We start from the raw sequence: 25,116 nt of genomic DNA, 5'->3' as shown, positions 1-25,116 counted from the left end.
TTCCTGCCCCTGCCTCGAGTCATAAAGAAACCTGACTCATCGCAGGGCTTGTGCTGTAGCCGGCGGTCCTGCTGCTTCTGACGTCGTGCCCTGCTTTCAGCCAGATGTTGGGTAAACATCTAACTCGTTAGGCTTCCTCAAAACATCTCTCGGTGAAACAAATCAGCGAAATAAGACAGGATGGCAGGGAGCAGAGCATTTATTAGCGGATGTAAGGCTTGGGATGCGGGTGGCTACCTGGCCTCCGGGCAGTTTTGTCAATGGGCCCTCCAGGAGCTTCTGAGCCAGGAGAGCCCTGATGGGAGCTACTGATGTGGTTTGTAATGCTACTGACCTGCAACTGAAAGAAACCCCAAGGGCCCAGATTGGGGTGGATGGAGGGACAGAAGGACAGAGTGATGGCCATGACTGTCACATCCAGCTCCACAAGCACAAGCTGGAGTTATCTCAGTCACAGCCACCCCCGGCTGCGGAGGAAGGCTTCTCTTGGGATGGGGTTTGACTCCAGCGACGCTGCAAGCAGCTCTCTGGAATTAAGCCTGGCTGGGTTTAATTACGGAGCAGGACCCCCGCTCCCCTCGGTGGGGATGGTTGGTACAGCCGAGTCCATCGCTGGGCAAGCTGGGGCCTGCCCCGCGCTTTAATGAATAGTCATGAGGGACAGAAGGGGGTGGGCCCCGTTTTGTTGTTGGATGCAGCTAGTTGACAGAACTAAGGGAGATGAAGAAAGCAAAAAAAGCCAACAGACCGCACACAGGTGGCCAGCACAGCATCCCTGGCACTGCCTCGGCGGCCCCGCTCCCCATGGTCCGGCACCGCAGCTCCCCGGCCGCCTGCTCCATCGCCCCCCGACCCCATGACTCCTCTGCCGGGAAGGTTCCCACTGGTCTATAACTCCCACGAAGACTAAAATGCTGTACATCAGCGACCCGATGCAGCATTACACCACGGTAGGTGCTTCTCTTTGCTAAGGGGTTTTGCCTTCTTGCTCCTTGTCTAGAGACATGCCCTGGCGCCGTGGCAGGAGCATAGTGCGGCTGTGTGCCCACGGAGCCTTCGTGCTGCTGCTGCCTGGGATGTGCAGGGGACACGGGGATGTGGAGGGACCCACCTCATGGACCCGGCACTCACTGCACTGGAGGCAGTCGGCAGCATGAGGAGAATGAGCTGTGCCTAATTGGGATGGTCGCAGCTTCATGGGCTTGGTGCGCATTTCTCTCGTGTTTTCCCGTGCTGTGTGTTGCAGAGGGTGGCTTAAACCTTTTGTGGAAATGGACACGGGCTCCCTAACCTCTTGTATATGCAAACTGGGGTGTGCCTGCACTGGAGAAACCCGGCTAAAGGCAAAGGGCAGCTGTGAGCATCCTTAGGAGAAAACTCTGCCTGTGGAGCCCAGAGGTGCTCGGCACCTCAAGCTCTGGTTCCCCTCTCAGATGCGGGCACTGCAGCTCCTGGCATGTGCCGCATCCCCAGGCATCTTTTCCTTTCATGGTTTAGAGGCTGGAAGGGTAGAGCAGGTGAAATAGCACCTGTGCTTGCGGGCAGCAGAGTTTTGTCCCTGTCCTCCAGGGCTGAGGCTGCTTTCTTAGTCAAAAGGTTTTTGGATCTGCTGTCTGGTGTCCAAAAGCACTTAGATACAGACGCAGATGCAGACAGAAAGGTGCGCCGTTGCACTTCCCAACCAGAAATTATTTCATTTCTCCTTTTTGTCTGATGTGAGTAGTAGAAGCATGTATGTCCTGGGTTCTTTGTAATGCTGCTGCTTGGGATGCTATCACTGCATCCCTGTGGATATTTATATAGCTGTGTGTATGAACACACACACACACACATATATGTATTTGCATATACACACACACAAGCACTGCGTTGGATTTGTTGACATACATACACACAAACACCCATGCTTGGATTGGTCTGCTAAGAGAACGTCTCCAAAATTAACTCAGTCTTAAAAGACGAGTCAGTCGTGTACTCACTTGGCTCTGTGTATCCCTGCCGGGTACCTGGGGGCTTTGCCTGGTGCTTTGTAACCAAAATGTACCACGAGTCGGATAGACTAGTGAGACTGCTTATAAAAACCCTATAAAACATGCAGAAAAATAGTATTAATTGGGGTGAAAAAGGCTTAAGGAGATCTTCTAATCAGCAAAAGCTGGCTTTCGCACCTTTGTATAGCCCAAGAAGCATCAGCTGACTCAAATGAACCTGATTCACTTAATTCAGGTGTTAAATTTTCTAGGAGAAAGCACTCTTTTATGTCATACATCTTCACTTGAACCAAAATTAACCTGAACACTGCAGTTGAGGACGGTGGCCTAAGTCGGCCCCGTTCTCCAGCTGCCCTTCCCTCTGCACATCTCCAGCCATCCTCCCTGCCATTTCCAGGGGACGCCTTCCCTCTCTGTGCTGCAGCTCCAGCGTGCTAGCTCCCGAGCAGCAGGCATCGCCAGGAGGCAAAAAGCTTCCTGTTTATTTCCCATTTCGACAGGATATGAGTAACTGGGCCGGCACCCACTCCTGAGCTGCCTGGCGGTGCGAACCCAGCCTGCTTTTGTCTGGCTGTGTCCATGCGTGTGCAGTGTCAGTGCTAAAAGTCGGCTTGTTTGCTCCTTGGTACTCTCCGTTTATTCCTAAAAATCCGCCCGTGGCTGGGCAGAGGGTGTGCACTCCGCGTGTTCCCTGCAGTCCTTCCACGTCCCGGTCACTGCAGGAGAACAAAACGGTGCAGTCTCAATTTCCATGGGTTATTCGGGCTGTGGTTTCACAGTGCTCCCTTAAAAATCAACAATCCTTGTTCCTCTTGTGTTTCTCCTCCTGTGCAATGTGCCTCACACCTCCCAGCCCCGCCGTGGTGTCACCAGGGCTGCCCAGTCCCTGGGGTCCTGCTGACAGCCGGCAGTGGGGGGCAGGCTCCCAGCTGGGTGGCAGCGGCTCTCCACGGGCACTTTTAATTCCCATTTTGCTGCAGTTTCTTGTAAATTTTTCTCCAGGTAAATTCTGGGATTGTGGAAAGCCCGGATGGGCGTTGTTTATCATTAGCAGGGCTATTTATAGAGCAGCGAGGAGGAATAGAGGGGTTTCTGCACATGTTTTTAGGGGAGAAAATGGCCGTATTTGTAAAAGCAAGTCGGATCTTGTTCAGCATTCCTCCAGTTAGTCACAGACTCCAACGACCTTGCGAGAGATGCAGACAACAGGAGAACTTTCCTGGGGAAGGATGATTGCGTTTAAGCCATTATACATCGTACGCGTTTGGGTGAGGTTTGGATCCCAAGTCAAAACACGTCTCTTGATTCCTAAGTTGTGAGCCTCGCAGCCCGGCAGCCTTCCGAGGGAAAAGGCAGATCACCGAGCCTGCTGCTCCTGGCCAGGGGTGGGCTGACAAATATCGCTGCCTTCTGGTGCCTCCTGGCTTCCAGGGCTGCCGTCGGTGGTGCTCAGCAGCCGGGGGGCAGCCCCTGAGCAATTCAGGGATTGCAGATCTGGGGGAAAAACATTCTACTTGCTTGGCGAAGCGGTTAGCTTTAGGATTTTTTCTCTCTTTTGAATATTAGTTTACCTGTCTACCACAGAAAAAGGAAAAAAAAAAAAGGTCTGATTTTCAGATGAAAGGTTAAGGCTGTTTTAGCCATGCTAATTTTGAGAATGTCCTTTGCTGAGGCTACACCTGCAGATAAAAGAGCTGCCAGCTTTTTACTGGAAATATCTGATGATAATTGTTCAGAAGATGAATAAGAAAAAACAGTAAAAAGCCAGGTTTTGGCCCGGTGTGCATGGAACAAGAGCCAGTAGATGTGCAAATCGGGACCTTTGCTCTGTGACCTTATTTGCAGTGTGCCGCATCACAGCTATGCACTTGTAGGTTTGAGGTTTTCCCCAAATTAAACTTGCATCAGTGAAAGCCACTAAAAGCAAACACCCCAACTAGGAAATGAATTACACAAACCACCATTCAGAGCTCCTTCTTCATATTCATGGCAGGGCAATCCTTCCAGAAATGGTGCGCACGTGTGCACACATGAGAGGTGAATGAATGCAGAAAATATGTCTGGAAACCAGGTCGGATTTTCAGAAATGTGATGGGAACGAGCTGTCGGCAAACAGGGCGGCTGCTCAGGGGTTTAGGTACCGACCAGCTCGGGCGGGCAGTGCCACCTGATGAGGCTGAGCTGCTCGCAGGGTCCAGCTGGAGGCATCCAGGGGCTGGGGCTGGCTGCCAGAGCACCACGAAGCTCCGGCTACTGGGGACAGGGCATCTCCTTCCCACTGCAGGAGCGAGGTCTTTGCTCGGGGCAGCCAGCATCCCACAGCCCAGATGGAGCCCAGTGGCTCCCAGCAGCTCCCAGTGGTTCCCAGCATCGCTGCGGGACCCTCGGTCCCCTCCTGCCCCGCGTGAGGTCTGGCCCTGCTTTACAGGGCATGGTTTTGGCTGGTGTTACTGCCGTGGAGGTGTGGCACTGAGCAGTCCTTTACTGGAAATCTGTAACCTTGATGGGTCTGGTGGGGTGCTGGGAACCTGCTGAACTTTGAGGACAAAAAGAGCCTTTCTGTGGTCCTTGCCTAGCAGAGTTTGTAGTGCAGCGATCATCGCTCCCCCCCCCCTCGGTGCAGTAGGACATTGCCCCTATCCTAGCAAAACCCCCAAAACACATTCCTGCTCCCCCTGCTAACAAAAAAAAAAGTTATCTGCAGCCACAAATGCGACAAATCCGGGGATCTCGGCATCTGGCTGCCTGCAGTGGGGATGAGGCTGGTAGAAGGGGGTGACTTACATGTATTAGGTTCACCCTTCACACAAGTGGTGACCTGTTTAAAAACCACACGGACCCAGAACAGCTCCTCTGGCTCCTCTTCCCCGCATGCTGGCCCTTTAAGGAGGCTGTAACAGGACACCCGAAGTCCTGAAGAAGTGCAGCTGAGGTTTCCATGTCTCTAAACTGGCTGGTGTTGTCTTTTTTTTTTTTTTTTTTTTTCCTCCCTCCTCCCCTTTTCCCTTCCTCCAGTCCCAGTTTAATTTGCTCAACAACAGCATGGATCAGAGCATCGGCAGCAGAGCAGCCTCCGCCAGCCCCTACAGCTCCGAGCACACCTCCAATGTCCCCACGCACTCGCCCTACTCGCAGCCCAGCTCTACCTTCGACGCCATGTCCCCGGCTCCCGTCATCCCCTCCAACACCGACTACCCGGGTCCCCACCACTTCGAGGTGACCTTCCAGCAATCCAGCACAGCCAAGTCGGCCACCTGGACAGTAAGTTGCATGTCTTCCTCGCTCCCCTGGAGGGATGCTTGCTGCTCCAGGTTGCGTTTTCGGCCAGCCCGCCGCAGACACGTGAGTGCCCGGGTGCTGTTTCGCGGCGGGATGCACGGGGCACGCTGGCTCGTGCACAGCCTAAAACACGGGGGCTCTGCCTGCGCAGGTGACCCTGAGAAGCACGGCGTGCAGGACACATCAGGGCTTGCTTTTAAGCCGGTTTTCGTTTGTTTTCCCAACTGGATTGCTAAACGCGGTGATTTGAATATAACCACCGGTGCAGGAATCCCCTAAAGTGAGGCTAAATGTCCACAAATATCACAAAGCTGGAAAAATGCACGGGGAAAAGCGCCTGCCACGTTCTTGTGGCAATTCTCAAAGCATTTTCCAGCAACTGCTGTCAGGTGAGGCAGGAGGTGAGATGGACCTTCGCTGTGATCTGCTGGGGCCGTTCTTAGCTGTGCCTTAAGTTCTTGCTTTTCATGCATAGTCCTCTTTCGTCCTGTGTCAGAAGGGTAACTCAATCTCTAGAAGTCACAGCAAAATAACAGCTTAGATTTGGAACCACAAAGGGATGGCTGCACAGCATCACGCGGTGTGGGCTCAGCACCTTGGTACTTGGGAGCTGAAGCACAGCTTTGGGCCAAAAGTCCTCCTGCATGTCCACAGCCAGGCAGGGGACTCCTCTGCACTGATCAAGAATTACCCTGAGCACAGGGCAGCTGGTTTTGTGGAAAAAAGTTCATGAAGTCCGTCTCCCGGTTTTGTGTAACGCTGTCTGCAGCTGTAAGAGCAGCACCCGCAGCTGTTACCGGGCATTGCTGCCGTGGAGGTTTCCCTGCCACGCGGTGAGCACCTTCAGCCCTCCTCACTGCCACCTGAACGCCTGCAAGAGCTCCTCGTGGGCATGCCTGTGGCGGGCGTTTGTGTTCCTTAGGGAACATTTCAGAGTGGAGAGGCTGAGATGAGACAAGTGACACAGGGAGGGAGCAACCAGGCTTCCTCCGAGGCTGTCACTTGACGTTATGGTGAGGCAGGCAGGACCCATCGGGGCGATGCGTCAGCTCAAGGTGCGATAATGGCTTTTATTTTTGGGAGCCGATGTGTTTAATTGCTAAGAAAGTCCTTTCCATGGAAAATAGGAAGCGTCTTGGGGTGCTTTTGTGCAGGGACACAGCGAGCTCACTGCCCTGTGGGTGCTGGCACAGCGCTGGGACTTGTGCCCATGGAGCATACGGGTGGGATGGGATGGGATGGGATGGGATGGGATGGGATGGGATGGGATGGGATGGGATGGGATGGGATGGGATGGGATGGGATGGGATGGGACAGCCTGCAGCAGCCTCAGCAGCGCCGTGTCCATCCCTCCTGTGAATCCAGGAGCTGACCTGGGCAAGAGGAGCCCCGTGGCGGGGTGTTGCTCTCCCCCAGTGCTGCATTCAGCATTGGGACCCCTGGTCAGGGTGAGGAGTCCCTGCCTGCCCCCCAGGCAGGGCTGGCAGGGCAGAGCAGTGCAGCACCGCGCTGACAGCTCGGCTCGCTGCGGCAGCCACGTCTCCAGCAAGCTGTCAGCGAACTGCTGCTTGAATCCAGCCAAGGTTGTGGCTTCACTGCAGACTTGTGCTGACCCGTGGCTGGGATGAGCACCAGGATTAGATACGGCTCGCCCTCCTGGGAGTGGTTGGTCCGTCACTTTTTTCACTGTCTTTCCTTGCAAGCTACTGCTAAAGGATGCACGTGTTAGGTCGGAAGGTCCCTGGGGCAGGACATGGCTCCATCCCACTCGTACCCATGTTGGGGGATAAGTCCTGCCAGTTAGATGTAAAGCTGCGCAGGAAGAGAGGTGTTCAAAAAGGTATTCCCGTGCCTCAAAACCACAGAGGCATCCGGAGAGAGGAGAGGAGCAGCCATGAGCCAGGACATCCTGCTGAACCTCTCGGGGTGATGCCAGCCGTGATGGGTAAAGAACCAAAGGAGAAGGCTGTGCTCCTTGGTGTGGGTTTGGAAAGCAGAACATCGGAACAGAAACCACACACCAGGGCCGTGTGTCTCGCCCAGCTGTCCTGATGTGGAGAGAAAAGGCAGGGAAATGTCGTGTGCTTGCCTGCCACCGTCCCTGGCTGGACAGGCTGGGGAGACAGCTGGGGCATGCAGCGGGCTGGGCACTGCAGGGTACCCCTGGGCAGAGCTGTCAACAGGATAGGTTTGTGCACGCCAAAATATGGAGAGTGCACCTACTGAAAACACACCGTGCTCACCTTTAGTGTAGCAGGAAGACCCTTCCCTTGTCCCAGATGAGGCACATTGCAACTGCAGGGAGTAAACTGAAAAAGATCTTTTTGACTGCTTGTCCCCAAAACAGCAAAGGAGGGAGCAGCAAGAGGCTTCCTGAGCTGGTGCCATGCAGTTAGCAAGCCTGTGGTGGCACCTCTGCCTCGCTGGAGCCACCCTCGGCGGTGACACCACGTCCTGCTGGTGGCTGCACCCCAGCCTGCGAGCGCCCCATTGCTTCTGGGATGGGCTGGGAGGAGAGGGTCCGGCAGGGTTCAGCTGCTGAAGTCTGCGCTGGGCATCACCTGCACAGGGCTAACTCCTGTGCAAAGCCTTGTCATGGGCACAGAGAGCTCTGCAGACAAGAAGGGGTCGGGAGCCAGGGTCTTTGACTCTAGTTGAACGTAGCCCAGCCTGTCTGAGCATCGCCCTGTGCTGCCTGCGATCCTGTAGCTGCTGTGTCCTGCTGGGAGCTGTGCTGATCACGAAGGGCTTTTAATCTCAAGGCTTTGCATTAAGGTCTCCTGTGGATGTCGGAGCACCCAGTGCCACAATAACCTCGGGGAAGCCCTGGGACACAAGAGATCCTTGGCAGATGCTCTGTGGGCAGCCGAATGTGCCGCAGAGGATGCGCCCCACCAGCCAGCGCCAGGAGCTGACATTTCTGAGCACCAGCCCAGCTTTCACTGCTGAGCCTTGTGGCAAGCAGGAGAGCCAGCAGTGCCTTGCACCCAGGAGAGCGTGGGGGATGCTTGGTTTGAGACAGTGGTGCTGCAGGACCCCCAAAGGACCGCTGTCTGGCTCCCTGAGGGCGCTGCCTGCCCGAGGTCCTGCTGTGCTGACAGGCAGATTTGCTCCCACTCCTGTTCCTTGTGCTGGAAGAGGGCTGCTTCCTTCCTCCCTCTCAGCTCATAATCTGCATTAAAACTGCTTGAAAAATCCATCCTGGTTAAAAGCAGGGACGAATTCAGCAAAACATCGTACCCTGTATGTTGCCCATCAGTCGGTGTACAAATACCAGTGTTCGTATGCAGTGTGATTCTCTGCATAAGTTGTGGACATGAATACAGAAGCATGCAAGGAAGAAATGGGAAAGCTGTTAGGAAATACAGGCACCTGGCAATGAAAGCTAAAACGTATGGTCAGTAGGAACAGGGACAGTGACACTGCACAGCTCAGTAATGGCCCAGTCCTTGCCAAGAGTAGCTGAATTAACAATCCTGGCGTGGTAAAGGACGTGCATGGTTTGCACATGGAAAGAAAAAGCAGTAAAATATGCTTCCTATTTCATCGGTAGCTAAGGAAGCCTCATGGCTTCTGAATATTTTAAGACTCACTGCACCAGATGATGCACACTAAGAAAGCTGCAAGCCACAAACTCTCCTGCACGGCTTTGTCCCACTTCAATTCAGAGCCCCGGGGAGCAAACCACCACAAGAGCAAGGCTTCATCAGACCAGCAGCTCCAGAGCCTCTTGCAGTATTGGGCTGAATCGTTGAGAATCCAGCCAACAAAGAGCTGGCGGTGCACAGGCAATGCCAACCCAAGTAATTCAGTGCAAACAGCATTATCAAAAGATTTGACATAGTTTTTTGATACAATCATAGCATGGAGCCTAACAGGCTCCTATTTTTGAAGGGTTTAGCCTGAATCCCTCTGGAGGACACTCCTCTGGGACACATACAGTTATCCATCCTCGGATAGCACAGTTCACACCGACAGATAGGTCACAGCTGGAAAAGGGAACGTGGCAGGGAACCACATCCCATATTCTGAGATCCCACGGAGCCCTACCATGCAGTTACCCCTAGGCTTGGAGACCTGTATGTGCAGCTCAAGCAAGCAATGGCAAACAGGTGAGACAAAACCGAGGTGAACGTGGCTCCCACATTTAGGAAGGGAGAATCCTAAGAGCCTAGGGCTCCTGGATGAGAATCCACGTGGACACGAGCTCTCCACGCCGCGGGTGGTCTGGGCAGGTCGGTGTCACCCACCGCGATTGGGGCTGCCTCCAACCACGGCACCGCCAAGACCACGGCCGCAGCGTGTGCAGTTCGTGTCCACACCTCCAACAGCCTGTTGACAAAATAGAAACGGTTTGGGAGGGAGATCCAAAGAAGATGAAAGATTTGGAACAGATGCCTTGTAGGAAGATACCATACGGCATGAAAGGTCTCCCAGAGAAGAGTAAGGGTGGCTTGATCGCAGTCTGCAAGTGCCTGCACAGGAGATGGTTTCTGATAGCAGACAGCTCTTTAATCTAACAGAGAGAGACATAATGAGATCCAGTGCTTGGAAGCTGAAGCCAGGCAAATTCAGACTAGAAACACGGTGGAAATTTTTTAGCAGTGAGGATAATTAACCATAGGAACAATTTACCAAGGAATGTGGTGGATTCTCCAACTCGTGCAGTATTTAAATTAAGAGTCTACATATCTTCTGAGAGATAAGCTCTACTTCAAGCAGATATTGTTGGCTCCATCCAGGATGAGTAGGCATGGGGCTTAGGCAAGCAGTGCAGGAAATCCAACCAGAGGATCCAAATTTGTTCGTTCTAACCTTAAAAAGGTGAATTTGTTAATTTATGAAACGGACAGATGGATAGAGCTGAAGACTTTGAGCATGAATTTGGGGCCCACATTTGCCACAAACAGCTCTGTTTTTGCAAAAGGATGCCAGGCAGCCGGTGGGCAGGGGGTCCTGAGTCCCTGTGCTGGCCCTGACCGCTTTTGGGAATCTCACCAACCTCTGAACCGAAGTCACTGTGCTAGCCTGTTCCCTACGAAGCCCTCGAGGCTGCCGCCGCCTTCGTTTTCATTTTTAATGGCCTCTTATCAGCAGAGAGCGAAGAGCAGATGCTGAAAATAAGGTTTTTGAAGCCCCCCTCCAGCAGGCTGTGCCGATGGGGCTGGGAGGAGGACGGGGAGCTGGGGCTGTGCAAGACGAGGCACGCCGGCAGCCTGCCTGTTTGTTGGAAGCTATCAGGGCTCTCGGTTCCCCGGAGCTGCCCGTACATGCAAGAGCCGCGAGCTGATCTTGGCTGTTTTCTCGCAGGCAGCCCCTCGCCACGCCGGCCAGCTGGTAACTGATAGATAATTAGTATTTTTCTCAAGTCTGGTTCGAGGTGGAGCCGCGCGCCCTCCCCTTTAAAGCGCTCGCAGAAGCGTTAATGGGGTCTTTGGCCTCCCGTGGCCTGGCTGCAAAGGGGCAAGGCCTCGGTGCTGGCAGCTGGGGCTTCTGCTGCAGGAGGGGATGAGCCCAACACTACGCAGGGAATGGGACACCCCTAACCCCAGTGAGCGTGCACGGTGGTGCCCAGGCCACGTACAGCACCGTGCCTGCTGCTCTGGGGCACCAACAGCCAGGGGTGGAAAGACTCCAAGGCTGGAGAGGGTCAGAGGCAAGGGGAGGAAGCCCTGGCACTGGGGATGTCATTGAGCAGCTACTCAAAGCAATCCAGCCAGCATCCTGTGCTCGGCCGGCCCCGTTCTGGTGGTTCCATCAATACTGCACTGGGAGACGGGGAGCTGAAATGGTTCCTCCGATGTAGCTGAATGGGGAGGATGGAAACAACTGGTGCCGTTGGAGGGAGGTTCTCCTTGCTGGCTGCTCTCTGAAGTACGTTGAGATAGGCAGGTGTAAAGAGGAGGGGGAGATCTTCAGGAGGATCTATATTAAATGCTTCAAACTCCAGCAGCTTACCGCATTTCTGAGAGGTCTCCATACAACAGCAGTAGCCTAAAAATGAACAAGGGCAGGCGTAGCTCGGTGCTCTCCATCTGAGCCATAAACATCTTTGTTTTTACGTGAGTGGTTGGGCAGAAGAGCACGGGTATTTTGGCATTCCAGAAATAGGAAAGCAACCTCAGCATCAGCCTGCTCCAAAGCCATTGAAGCCAGCCCACTGGAGGCTTTCCATGAGCTTTTGCAGGGCGTGGATGAGGCTCCAGGAGCCCCAGACACAATGGAATTAAGAAAAAAAAAGGCGAAGGAATTTGGTGTGCGATGTTCCAACACGATCACACTATCAGCCCCACTATCTCGAACGTGTATGGTATGCACGGGTCAAGGGAACGACTCGCTGGCAGCTGCCTCTCCAGCAGGAAGGTAGCACGGTCCCACGAGGACGGCTGGGAAGGGAAAGGGGACGGGGACGTGCCGTGATGAAGCAGCAGCAGTGGCTTTGGCCAGCTCCCTCCTGGTCTGCCAGGAGCCCGGGGTGGAGGACGCCTCCCGGCCAGCCGTGCCACCTCGAGCACAGCTGGTGGGGACCTGTGGAGCTCTGCAAAGAGCCCGTACCCAACGGCTGCACCTGCGAGGCTGCTCAGGGTCCTCTCTGTCCAGGCACCTTCTCGGGCTGGCTGCCTGGAGGGGGAGATGCCGTGCTGGGCACTGCAGCAGGTCCTGGGCTGCTCCCGTGTGTGTGTGTGCCCAGAGAAGCCAGCACCAGACCCTGCAGGAGATGGGCTTCCCTTCCTCCCTGGCTCTCCGATGTCCAGTCTTCATAATGCAGCGTGAAATAACCGAGCTGGTAGATTTCTGGTTTCCTTTTTGGACGCTGCTGAGCACCAGTGCAGGCTTGGTCAGAGGACCCAAGCACCCAGATGCGTAGGGGAGGCAGACTTACCAGAAATGATTAAAAAAATCCCCTGGTGTGCCAGCGCTGGCTGCTGAGGCAGTGACTAAGAAAGGCAGCAAGCCCGGCTGGCAGTTATTTTAGGGATGTAGGCACTGGGGAAGGAAGGGAGAGGAGTCCTTTGGGGGTGCCCGATGTGTCCGGCACCGGTGGGGGCTTTTCTCTTTGGCACCGGTGATGCTCCAGGCATCTGTGAACCCCAGCTCATAGCAAACGAGCAGCGAGGTCACTCCGGGAGGAATTTCCAACTCAGTGAGAAGTTGTACAGGCTAGTGATTAAAAAATGGTTATTAAAAAAAAAAATTAGAAAGGGAAAAATAAGCTCTGCAGTCGGCATGTCTTCCAGGATCTGTCGTAACAGATTCGTCCGAGCCGGTTAACGGTATTTGCGGTTTGCAAGATGCTACATGTCTGGGGAAGATGACAGACACATTATTATCACCTCTCCACTGCGATCTGTCCAAACCTGTCCCAGGATGCAGCTCCGCAGCTGCTTGCTCGGGAGTGCAAGGAAATTAGCAGCCGGAGGCAGCACTTTTCTTCTCTCTCTCTTGCCAGGCTAGTGGCTTTATTGGGATCCATTGACTGCAGTCCTGGACACGTCTTGAGTAGAGCTAATGAGGAGACTGGAATGTAAAGGAGGAGGAGGAGAAGGCTGGTAGGGAGGAGGGGGGGAGGATTTGTGGAAAAAGTAATTGTTGAGCAAATCATTTCCTTCAAGAGAGAAAGGAGGACTTGGCTGCAGCCCTCCCGAAGCAGGCAAGTCTAGACGCTTCGGTGTCAACAGTTGAAGATAAATAAGATTTTATCAGCTCCGAATCTGTTGGGACACATCCTCCTAGCGGTTCTGCTGCCCTGGGAGGAGTGCAGCAGATGGACTTCTCTGCTAGGTCTCTCCACGCAGAAGGTTCAGGCTATTTCTTGAGCGAGGCTCTTAGCATACACGGGGAAACACACCTCTGCCACCTCCTGCATCCTGCGTGGTGGCTGCAGGTCCAAGCAGGGCACTGGCCTCTTCCAGAGCAGGTCTGGGATGTCTGCAGGGGGTGAAAGGACAGGAATCTGAAGACTTAATTCAGTTCTGTTTCACAGCAGCCACCGCATTAATCTCCCTGAATTTCTCTAGGGCATGAGGTCCCTTGAACCTCGTAGTGCACAAACCATTTCCTTGGATGCAGCAGCAATGACACTGAGATAACTGCTGGAAGGGAGAACCGAGGGGTCTCCACAGGGGCTGATTACACCATGGAGCTTCATCACTCCGGCGTGTTTGTGTCCCGTTGTGTTCAGCGTGGGTACAGCAGGGTCTCAGTCTCACCCAAGTACCTGTTTCAAACACAAAGGTGAAACAAGTCCCATCCAGAGACCCTTTGGGATAGCAAGTCCCTTGGAAAACAGAGGCTCATGCTGATAAACGGCTAGCATTTAATGATTGTGCTTCTCCATTTGTTCTTACTGCTCTGGACTTGCACTACAGGACTTTACAGTGGCAGGGAAGGAGCAGCTAAAGGTGCCGTTGTATTTTTGCTGCAGCAAACCAGGGTATGATGACATTAAGAGCCCCGTGACTGTAGGGAGAAAACGGGCACATACATTCTGCAGGTTTATGGAAGCGTAGGGCAGGCTGCTCCTGTTTGCACTGTGCAATCAGCCTCCAGCCACACCGAGGTGAACCTGTTGTGCTCCGCAGACATACGGTAACAGGCAGCCCGACGTGCAGAGATGCCACAACGAGAGCTGGAAGAACAAAACCGACGGTCCAATGCACAGACCAGGAACAGGAGGCACAGGAAGGAGGCGCCCAGAGGCAGAACAGACTCAAACTTGTGTAGGTGTGGAAGAACTCTTAGGGCTGACACCTTCCAGCCTTGCTGCAGCAGTGCTGGTGGTGCTGGGGACTGCACTCAGGCGTCCCAGGGAGCTGCTCCCGGCCGAGGTTCCAACACTGCTCCGCAGACACAGCCCCGGCTGCGCTCGCTTCCCACATACCAGGGACAGCTCCTCTGGCCGGGGGCCAAGGAGTTTCCGCAGCACGCTCCCCCGCCAGCGCACGAACCTCTGCTCCTGGAGGTGCAGCCCGGCCTGGGACAGCAATGGGAGCTTTTTACGCATGGATGAGAGCAGAAGTCGCGGCTGCTGCCGGCTTGCAAAGCTGTGCACAAACAGGCAGGACACGAGTGAGCAGCCAGAGGCTTGCCCTTAGCCCAGGTGGCAGAGAAGTGGCCATGGCAAAAAGAAGACTGAAGCATTGAGGTGACAGCACCAGTCCACGTGATAAGTGCTGGGATTTCGGTCTCCCAGGTTCTGCTTTTCGCTTTGTAGCCGCCCTGTTTTGTGCTTGAGGAAGGCTCAGCACCACTCTGCAAGCCAGGTGCACGCACTTCAGCTGCAGCTCATAAAGCACCAGCAACTCAAAGCACCAGCCTGCACATAAATCACCTGTGCTGCATTATTGGTGATAAATCAGCAACTACAGATTACCAGAGAGGAGCAGAGGCACCTGTTTGCCTCTCTGCTTGGAGCCTGAACAGGACATGCATTTTGCTGTCCCTTAGGGAGAGCACACATCACTCTTCTTGGCTGAAAATACAGCTGGGGATGGAAAATAAGGCTGGAAGCATACTCTGGGGATGTGGGGTCTCTGGGTTGTAAACACACAGTGAAATGAGATGCTCGTTCCCGTGGTGGCCATGCACAAGCTGGGCTGCAGGACGGGGAGCGCTTTGCTCCAGCAGCTGCAGGGCGTGCAGGGGGCCCACGTGCTGCCGTGCTCAGCCCGCGCTGTGGGCACAGGCTCACGGGACGCGGCCCTGATCCTTCTTGCCCAGAGTTATCGGCACGGAGTTCCTTAAAAGAAGGGTTTGTTATTGTTGAAGGATCTTTGAAGGCAATCCTGGAGCTGTTAAGACACGATAAGGTTATCAGCGGAGGCATGCCTGTGTTGAGCGGCAGCCTTTCTCCCTGCGGGGCAATCGCTGTGCTATTTAACAGAGATTTATCCATGTCATAACATGGTATAATGAGAGAATTTGTTACCAAAGAGCTTGCCATAATGCACCTCTGCTCCTCCAGAGCAGTTTTATTTCCCAGGCATGTTGAGGGCTGCCCGGGAATGTCTACATGAAAGGATCCTTTGACAGGAGTTGTCAGTATTTTAACACCTGGCAAGGAAGAGCCCCCTCCAAATAACCCTTGTTTTGCCATGTTGTCTCCTCAAAATGGGAGTGCTGAATCCTGAGTGCACCCGTGAGAGCAGGTTACGTGGGCTTAAGCTTCTCTTCCATCCAGAGATGGGATCTGTGGTGCTGCAGGGGGGCTGCGTTCTCCATCTCGACACAGTCCCTGGTGGTGCACAGGGAGCTGATCTCACCCTGGAGTCACTGTGTAGTCAGAGTTAGCTGGAATCCAAGGAAAATGTAGGGATTTTGGTGAAAGGCAGTGTTACTGAGCATCAGCTTGCTGGCAAGGCTGTATGCTCCAGATACTCCAGGTTAATTCTTGCTGCCAGGCTCAGCTTTGTCACATCTCCACATCACTGACAGCCTCCAGCAGGCACAGCATCCTCCTGCTCTGTCTCCTGTGCCATGTAGCTTGCTGTGCTGGAGTTGTCGTCTTGCTGGAAACGTGCTGCACCTTCCCAGCCTCCCCTTCTGCCAGAATGAGCCCCAAATACCCCCACATCCTACAGCAGCCCCATGTGCAAGCCTTGCTGCAGCGCCCCGATGCTCCTGCTTCAGGACAGGTTTCCTGCCACAGGGAAAGCTCAGCAGCCATAGCGCTGCACCACGCTGGCAGCAGGAGCCTTGCTAGCCCTTGCACACCTGTATTTTGATGGCTCAGGACAAGCTTTAACATCCTCACAAATATTCTGCACGGTGGTATTTTCTTGGCACAGAGCGCGTGTTGTGGGGATGAGATAAAACCCTCTGAGCAGAGGCATGCCCTGCCGTGCAGGAACTAGCTGCGCTCCGTGCAGCAGGGGTGGGCTCTCGCACAGCAAACACATTCCTTGGGAGATGGAAAACAGCATGGCACTGGCAAGGCGGAAGGGAACTACATCTCCTCGCACGTGTGCCCCAGACACACATTTACGGGAAGGCAAGGGATGAGCTGTGCACCCCCTGCCCTTGCTCTCCTGCCCAGCCTGCAGCTCCCTCCCACCCACCCCAGTGCACACTGCCACCACCACTCGACCCCATGGGGTCCTAAACTGCCCTGAGAAGTGTCCTGGGGCTGTGCACAGGGCAAGCACCAACAGACCCAAGAGCAAACCCACGTTGTGACCCATCTCTGCAGGCTGTCCCTACCTTTAAGGGCTCAGAGCCCCCCATGCTCTCCGGCTTTCTCCAGCTTCCCCCGCTGCCCTGGGGAGGTTTGGGCTCACAACGCAGCATTCCCTTGCTTCTTCTTGTGCTCCATCCCCAGCTCTCACACATATTGCTAACCCCTTGGAATTAGGGTGCTGCCCCAGTGCCTTTTGTAGGCTCTGCCCTCACAACTCAGCACACTTGAGTGGGGAGGGCAGGGGGCAGCAGGTAACCCCTTCCCGTGCCAGCCACGGTCCAGGGTGAGATGGGGCTGCACCGTGTGGGGACAATCACTGCCTTTGCAAGAGGAGTTTGTCCCTTGCTGGTGATCAGACAACCCCTGTTGTGTCTGCACAGTGAGTGTTTTGGTGCTTACAGCCCGTTTTCTATGAACACACCACTCCAGGGGTGAGCCCCAGCTGCTGCCCAGCATCCTCCCCTGCTGCTGGCCCTGGCCGAGCTGCTGCTACCACCACAAGTGAAGAACTGAGTCATGGTCAGGAGAAACCCCGTTCAGCATTGCACTTGCTAGACATAATCAAACTCTGAGGTCTTGCATAATTAGCTGTAATTCTGTTACGCAATGGTAAGCATGGGTTCCTCAGCCGGCTGGGAAACCCTCCCTAGAAGGCCCCGCGCTGCATCAAGCAGTTGGTTGTGTCTGTGCCTTAAAGCTGTGTATTTCTAGGGAGAAAAAAAGTACTGAGCAAGAAGTTACTGCCGAGACAGCTTCCACACGAGGTCCTGTGGCCTCTCCCCGACACACACGGGGGATGCACGACTGCAGGGCAGGGACCTGCTGCGCGGCGTCCCAGCAGCACGGGCAGCGCCGCCGCGGTTCCTCCCCCGGCACGCAGGGAATCTTCGCTCTGGCACAGCACCCCCGGAGTGGTTACGATACAATAGGCAGTAATTGGTTTTGTAACAAGCCATTATTTTAATTTTCTGGGCTGCTGCCACGTTGGCGGTTCACTCGGAGCATTCAGCAGCAGACGGTGGCTGGATCCGAAGGGCTGCGGCTGGGCTGCCTGGGCACGGGGCGAGGTGCTGCAGCTCTGCCCACGCTGATGCCTAGCTGGATTTACACCCTAACAGCTTTACCCCATGGAAGCAGTGCTTTGGGGCTAGAGGCAAACTGCCCAGTGCAGAGTTAATGCAGTTCCACTCACCAAAAAGGAGGGAGGACAGCCGTGCGCACTGCGGTTACCAGCGCAGCAGAGCTCACACTGCCTCTGGCCTGCACGTTTCATGGTTGAGCTGGTGGATGGGCATGATAACGGGGAAAGCAGTGCTGAGGGCAGCTCCTTCAGGGCTCAGTGCATCCCGTGTGCCTGTTTGAAGCAGAGCTGGTCCGTACAGAGGTTGTTGGAGAGGATGTGACCTGTGCTCGTGGTACTTGTGGCTGGGAAAGCCTGCTGTGCTTCCTTCTCCTGCTGAAAATGTGACTGCTGGCAGCACCCCTCCTCCTGCCGAGAACACCAGGGGAGCTTCCAGCACCCTCGCAGGCTGGGAATTCCCAGTCCTGTTCAGGGAGAAGCCAGCAGCTGAAGAACGAACATGGGGTTTAGGCGGGGGGTGGCTGGGGCAGGCTCGGCCGCTGTGGGCAGGGCTGGCCGAGCTCGAGCCCTCCGGCAGGGACACAGGTCCCAAGCACACAGCAGCCCTCACACGAGGGGTCCAGCAGGGATCCCGCTGTGCTTATTACACGTTTGTGTTCTCCCTTCCCTGCTCCCAAGCTCTGCAGACACATCTCTCTCTTCTTTTCCAGTACTCCCCCCTGCTGAAGAAACTCTACTGTCAGATCGCCAAGACATGCCCCATCCAGATCAAGGTGTCCACCCCGCCGCCCCCGGGCACCATCATCCGGGCCATGCCCGTCTACAAGAAGGCCGAGCACGTCACGGAGGTGGTGAAACGCTGCCCCAACCACGAGCTGGGCCGAGACTTCAACGACGGTGAGCGCTGGCATCACCCCTGTGGGGAGCAGCCCCAGCCCTGGCCGGCAGGCCCCAAAACCGAGCGGCCACACGGCATCGCCGGGCCCCGGGACCTGGGTAACTGGGAGCTGGGTAACTGGGACCAGCATAAACCCCCCAGTCCGGGCTTGTTTGCTGTGTTTCCACACCAGGATGGGGGCCCCTGGGTCTTGGGTGTTGCTGCAGCTCTCACACGGTTCCTCTGACTCCAGCACTTGCCTTGCAGGCCAGTCAGCCCCAGCCAGCCACCTCATCCGGGTGGAGGGCAACAACCTCTCCCAGTACGTGGACGACCCCGTGACGGGACGGCAGAGCGTGATGGTGCCCTACGAGCCCCCGCAGGTACCCCACCAGCTCCAGGGATGGTCCCTGCGCCAGCTACTTGGGCTGAACCCAAGTAGCACCCCAAGGGCTCCTCTGCTCGCCCTGCAAAGGCTCTGGGGGCACTGCCCTGCCCAGAGGGCTGCCCCCAGCTCCCTGCTCAGTGTCCGCTCCCCTCTCCCGGGCAGGTGGGCACCGAGTTCACCACCATCCTGTACAACTTCATGTGCAACAGCAGCTGCGTGGGAGGAATGAACAGGAGACCCATCCTCATCATCATCACCCTGGAGATGAGAGAGTAAGTGGCTGTCCTTGCACTGTCCCTGCTGCCGTGGGGGGAGAGGCTGCTTTCTGCCAGCTAGGAAGAGGGTGGGTGGCAGGGAGGGACCCAGCACCGTGCTGGTTTCTCCCCGTGGAGCTGAAGCCTTCCTCTTGGGTTCTCTCTCCTCCCAGCGGCCAGGTCCTAGGAAGGAGGTCGTTTGAGGGACGGATCTGTGCCTGTCCGGGCAGGGACCGGAAAGCTGATGAAGATCATTACCGAGAGCAGCAAGCCCTGAATGAGAGCGCAGCTAAAAACGGCAACGCCAACAAACGCAGTGAGTCCCCTTTTTGGGACGGGGAGGGTGGCTCAGGGCTCTGCTCTGTCACAGTCCCAAGCTCCTAGATGCTTCTGAGAGCTGCAGATGCTTCTGCCTTAGCACCTTTACCGTTACAACCAAAATCACCGTGCTCCAGAAGTTCTGGCCCAAACCTGCACTGGGGCATGATGCTTTGATCCTTCTCAACTAATTTTCAAATCCCAGAAGTAGGACCTATTCCCTCTTACCACCAGAGTGCAATGACATCAGTGCAGAGCTTTCCTGTCCAGATATATCTTTTCTTTGCTATTAGTCTTTTAAAGAGATGTCTTCAACAACAGAACACAGGTAAACAGCAAGCACCTTGCATGGCTTGAGCCTAAATGCTGCAGGGAACCAAGGTGTTTTCAGCTGTGTTTGCTCTCCCAAGGACAGCCTACAAATGTCCAGGAGAATGGAAAGGAGGGAAAAGGGGAAATTTCATCAAAAACACACACAAAAATATCCTAAAGCCACAAGCCCCAAATGAGAGCACACATTTGGCATGTGTCAAGCTAATTCTCTCAGAAGTGGTTATTTCACTCTTCTCAGTGAAGGCTTGCAAGCACTGCAGGACATTGCTCTGCTCCTGCCCCACGGCTGCGGGCTGCACAACCCCACCGTGTGCCTGGAGGACAGAGCTGTTCCCCCAGCCAGACCTCACTTTCATTTTCCACTAACATTTTTCCTCCTCTTTCTTTTCCAGCATTCAAACAGAGCCCCCAGGGGATCCCAGCACTGGGGACGGGCATTAAGAAACGGAGACACGGGGAGGAGGAGATGTATTACGTGCCTGTAAGTGTCGGGGAGCCGCAGTGGGGAGCAGCTGCCTCTGAGGGAAACCCCTTCGGGATGCAGTCGCAGGAAGGATGGGGCTGCAGGTCTGCCACGTGCCAGCACGGGGGGTTAAGCAGAGAGAGCTGGAGGACATGAGCATCTGTAAATGCCTGCGTGTGAGAGTTGTGGGCCCCTGAGTAGTCCCTGGTTGCGGCAACACTGTGTCTGCATGGCTGGGTGGAAAAAGGGTCCACAAGAAAGGTGGCCAGGTGAGACATGGGCTTGTTCCGTTCTCCAGGTGCGGGGCCGGGAGAACTTCGAGATCCTGATGAAGATAAAGGAGAGCCTGGAGCTGGTGGAGCTGGTCCCGCAGCAGCTGGTGGACTCCTACCGGCAGCAGCAGCAGCAGCTCTTGCAGAGGCAGTAAGTGCCAGCACGGCTCCGCAGTGGGCAGCACGGCGCAGGGAGGCTGTGGGGCTGCCCTGGCTTGGCCGTGATGCTGGGGGAAGCCCTCAAGCAGCCCTCAAACCATCACAGAAAGCCTGGTCAGCCCGCAGGGAGGTCTGGGGCGAGGCCGGCTGCCTCCTTGCCTCCCTGCTGGATGCTCACCCCTGCCTTCTTTTTCCCGAGCAGGAGCCAGCTGCAGACGCCTTCGTCCTACGGTCCTGTCCTCTCCCCTATGAACAAAGTCCACGGAGGAGGAATCAACAAGCTGCCCTCCGTCAACCAGCTGGTGGGGCAGCCCCCGCAGCACAGCTCCAGCTCGGCGCCCAGCCTGGGGCCCATGGGTAAGGTCCCCCCCGTGCCCCGAGCTGCGGGGCCGGCAGCTGCGAGGCGCGACGGAGAGACGGCGCTCCCCGCTCGTGGAGGCCCTGCCTGCCCAGCAGGCAGCAGGCTCCTCGAGGAGGACAGGGCTGTTCTAAGTGCGTGGGTTACGTCTAATCGATCTGTCTGTTGCGTTGACATGGCTGCTGCCTAGGACCCGGAATGCTAAACAGCCACCCCATGCAACCCAACGGAGAAATGAACGGGGGCCACTCATCCCAGTCCATGGTCTCGGGATCACACTGCACCCCTCCTCCACCCTACAACCCCGATCCCAGCCTCGTCAGGTAGGAGAGGCATCTGATGCCCGTTTTGTGTTGTCCTCTGATGTTTCTTGCTGTTGTCCCTTACTCTAACCTTCAGATCTGTCTAGCAACTGGTCAACTGGCCACTGGTTCCAACTGAGAAATCACTGCTCATGAAATCATTAGTCCATTCTTCTCATCTCAGAAATCAAAGCCCAGCTACCTACTAGTTAGAAACACCTATTGCCCTCGTAGACCTCTGGTAATCCATCCTTGGTTAATTAAAAATCAAGTCCACCTGAACAAGAATCTTTTCCTGCATGTCAGACTGCCACGTAGCTTTGTGAGCTTCCCCTTCCTTCTCAGTGATGTCTGCAACTCAGTCCGCATGGTTTATTTCCATATGTTAACGGGTCTGCAGTCACTTTGTAATGTTCATCTTTAAAAAGAACACAGTTGTTTCACCAGACATCCTACCAGGACTGGGGAGCCTGTACAGCCAGTCCCCAGTTGCATGGCCACAGTCCAGCGCTATGTGCACAGCACCCCTGCACCAGGCATGCCCCCTCTCCCTCCTCAACTAGCTCAAGCTCCCTCCAGTTATTCAGTGTAGGTTATTCAGCTGAAGCCTCTGAAGATGAGGAGAGGGAAAAAGAAAAAGAGAGTAATATTTAGAATGAACGTAGTCCCATTCTTCATTTTGACATTAATGGAAATTTAGGTCATGCTTATAGACTGCAACAGCCAGAGAAAAAAAAAGAAAAAAAAGTCAGGCCAAGCATTCAGAGCATCCCCAAGCAAGTTCCCTCCTACGCTCATTTGCCCACATCCCATCTGTACTGCAGGGGTTTGGAAGTGTTGCCAGGGCTGGAGGCAGCAGCAGCTCGCTGCAGTCTCCTCCTGCCTTTTCAATGAGCTGAACACGGTTTGCCACTACAGTGACGGTTGAGAGCACAGCTTATATTCGTGAGAAGTTAATGCCACTTTATTTTCCAAATTTTTTCTGCAGTTTTTTAACAGGATTGGGGTGTCCAAACTGCATCGACTATTTCACCTCACAAGGGTTACAGAATATTTACCATCTGCAGAACCTATCCATAGAGGTAAATGCTTTGGGAAGATCTGTTCTTACCACTTGTTTCTATCAGCTGTTGATCTTAAAAGCAAGGACAAAACTGTTTTAAAGGAAAGGAAAAACTGTGCACCAACCTGTTACGGAATTATGCTCCCCATGATTTATGTTTTTCATTTATTCATCCCTTCTAGTCCTTCAGCTTTAGCAGTAGTTCAGCTGTTGGTAGCAACCACAATTGTCTGTCCATTGTTGGTGGTTTTTTTTCCCAGACTGTCAGAAACGAGGTCTGACAAGCTCACAGGCTAATGGGGAGAAACAAATCAGTAACTCAGTGCACTTGTTCTTTCTGGGACATCTGAAAAGAGCTAAATAATCCCCAAACCAGACCTCAAGCAGGTTTTGAAAGGAAAGCTGAGGTATTCGGCAAAATAACCCAAAGCCCACTGAATCAGCAGAAACACTTCCATTGGATTTTAACGTGTTTTAAATCAGACCCTAAGATCTGATCTGAAATCTTCCCCTGTTAACACATAAGACAAAAGCAGGTGAAGAAGGGAGTCAAATGCAGGGTAGCTGTGTTGTGGGAACGATTGTTTCAGCCTTGGAATGAAATAGCACAGGTCAGGCAAGAGCTGGAACAAAAAGAGGGAGACCTGTGTTAGCTGTACCTGCTCTGTGTGTCAGCCCTCCGCTGCTGGGAGGAGAGGAGCTGGCTCCTGCAGTTCTTGGTTAAAGCACAGCCTCTGGGTGATGATACTGAGGCTGCTGAGCCTAGGACAGTGTCTAGGCAGGGACTTCCCCATCCGTCAGGGTAACGAGAAGAAAATACTTAAACCTGTGGAGCCATAGTGAGCCCTGTAAATCCTTTCCAGTATTTTGGCCAAGGCAAAGCTTCTGCCCTGATACCGTTTTGCCCCCAAGTGGTTTGTTTGTAGTAGTAATCTTCCACCCAGCAGCTACAGTGCAGTAAGGGACCACATTTTGGTGCTGCAGCTGCTGAAGACACAATGATTTTTCATTGGTAGCTGGGGCCAGTTGCATAATCCTAGCCTGGTTTTGGACCATTCTCTGAACTAACGCTGTTATTACCTGTGAGCTGTCAAAGGAAACGTTTGGTATGGCCAAAACTTGGTATCAGGTTGCTGAGCTGTCTGTCCAAGTTGCCTTGTGTAATTACTAATTGCATACTCGCTGTCCTCTCCAGTTAACATTCACACGGGTCTCTGTGTTTGGCATTAACGCGGCGCTCTGGCAGCTCTCCACTACCGGGGGATTTGTGGTGGTGCAGCCCCCGTTGCTGTAAGATCGAACTCTCAGCATTACGCCCACAGCCTGTAACGCCTGTTAAAGCCCCCTGCTGCCTGCATCAGAGGCAGATATGACACAGGAGGGGCCCAGCCCAGCCCCCAGCAGGCGTTTTCAGGGAATGCACCAAATCCCACAGAGCCACCAAAGCCTACACGCGGTGGCTGCCTGACGCCACCCCAGCCTCCTGGTCTGGGACCCAAGGAGACGTGGGGATGGGCAGCCAGGCTGCTGGGTCCTCGCCCCACGAGCAGACAAGGTGCTGCTCTGCCACCTCCATCCAGGGGGGTTCCTCCCATTGTCACTGTAACTTGATGTGAAACAGTGAACTTACAGCACCACCCCCTTGTCCCCAAATACAAAGATACTCAGAACTGAAAGTTAGCAAAAAAATGTGAGTGGTCAGCTGGCAGTCGGTTACAAGCGAGATGCCGCCCCTGGTAGAAGCACCCCTGGGCTCAGTGCTGTGGCATAGGGAGGGCCAGGACCAGGACCTCGTGCTCGGTCCTGGTGGCCACGTCCCCTGTGAGCCACGAGCTGTGGTCCCGGGGCTCCTTCCCGGCAGTGCTCGCATCTCTGCCTCCCGCGGGACGCGCTTCAGAATCCTTGTTCTTCCAGGATCTCGGAGCACTGAAGATCCCGGAGCAGTACAGGATGATCATCTGGAGAGGTCTTCAGGAACTCAAGCAGAGCCACGACTACGGGGCCCAGCAGCTCATCCGCTCCAGCAGCAACGCCTCCACCATCTCCATCGGCAGCTCCGGCGAGCTGCAGCGGCAGCGCGTGATGGAGGCCGTGCACTTCCGCGTGCGCCACACCATCACCATCCCCAACCGCGGCGGCGCCGACGAGTGGGCGGACTTTGGCTTTGACCTCCCAGACTGCAAGTCCCGCAAACAGTCCATAAAAGAGGAATTCACGGAGGGAGAGATCAACTGAGGGTCTCCGGGGTGCGACAGTAGGAGACCGGACACAGAGTTAAAGGAACAGGTGGGGGGGAACCAAACCCCGTGTGAAAAATGGGAGAACACTTTCGGCCGTGAGCGTCTGTGTAATTTTGCTGGACAGATGGGAACTCTAAGCCATGAGAGAAGGCACGGCCCTGATCCGTTCTCTAGGGACCTTTCCCAGAGAGGAAATCCCAGCGGGTTTGTCAGAGGACCGAGGGAGAAGAGGGCGGCTGAGACAACTCATGAAATGGAGGACAGACTGACTGCACGTGGCAGAGGAGTCACCTGCTGGCTCACGACACTATTTTGTATTTTACTGGAAGATCCTTGCATCAAACAGATGCAGCCTAGAGATAGCACATTTTCTGTTAGTGAGACTGGCCTTGCCTTCTGACTTATCCCTCTTCTGTGTTCTCAGTGGCGTCAAAAACCAACGGGTTCTTTATCATGGTAAGAATTGATTTAGCCCTTACCTGCTCCATTTTCTGTAAAAGTATCTGCCATTGACTGATGATACAAAGCATCAAAATCTGCTTTCCTGATGGACTGCCAAAAA

General features: G+C 54.6%; 1 protein-coding gene across 4 annotated transcripts; it reads left to right on the top strand.

Annotated features, from left to right (window-relative positions):
* The first annotated feature begins 911 nt into the window (after positions 1 to 911).
* Positions 912 to 24,549, top strand: TP73 (tumor protein p73). Of its 4 annotated transcripts, XM_032201436.1 has the most exons (12): positions 912 to 950; positions 5,007 to 5,252; positions 18,238 to 18,424; positions 18,672 to 18,787; positions 18,955 to 19,064; positions 19,220 to 19,362; positions 20,090 to 20,178; positions 20,459 to 20,583; positions 20,794 to 20,948; positions 21,140 to 21,272; positions 22,240 to 22,333; positions 24,229 to 24,549. In XM_032201436.1, the coding sequence occupies exons 1-12, from the start codon at positions 912 to 914 to the stop codon at positions 24,547 to 24,549; spliced, it is 1,758 nt and encodes a 585-aa protein (XP_032057327.1). The 4 variants fall into 4 exon arrangements, with proteins under 4 accessions (XP_032057327.1, XP_032057330.1, XP_032057328.1 ...); XM_032201435.1 differs by lacking the exon at positions 912 to 950 and having other exon boundaries at positions 5,019 to 5,252; positions 20,797 to 20,948; XM_032201439.1 differs by lacking the exons at positions 20,794 to 20,948; positions 21,140 to 21,272.
* The last annotated feature ends 567 nt before the right edge of the window (positions 24,550 to 25,116 follow it).

Source organism: Aythya fuligula, chromosome 21 (assembly GCF_009819795.1).
Source record: "Aythya fuligula isolate bAytFul2 chromosome 21, bAytFul2.pri, whole genome shotgun sequence".
Taxonomy (NCBI): Eukaryota; Metazoa; Chordata; class Aves; order Anseriformes; family Anatidae; genus Aythya; species Aythya fuligula.
Note: the sequence above shows the minus strand (reverse complement) of the source record. Positions and strands in the feature narration are given on the sequence as shown.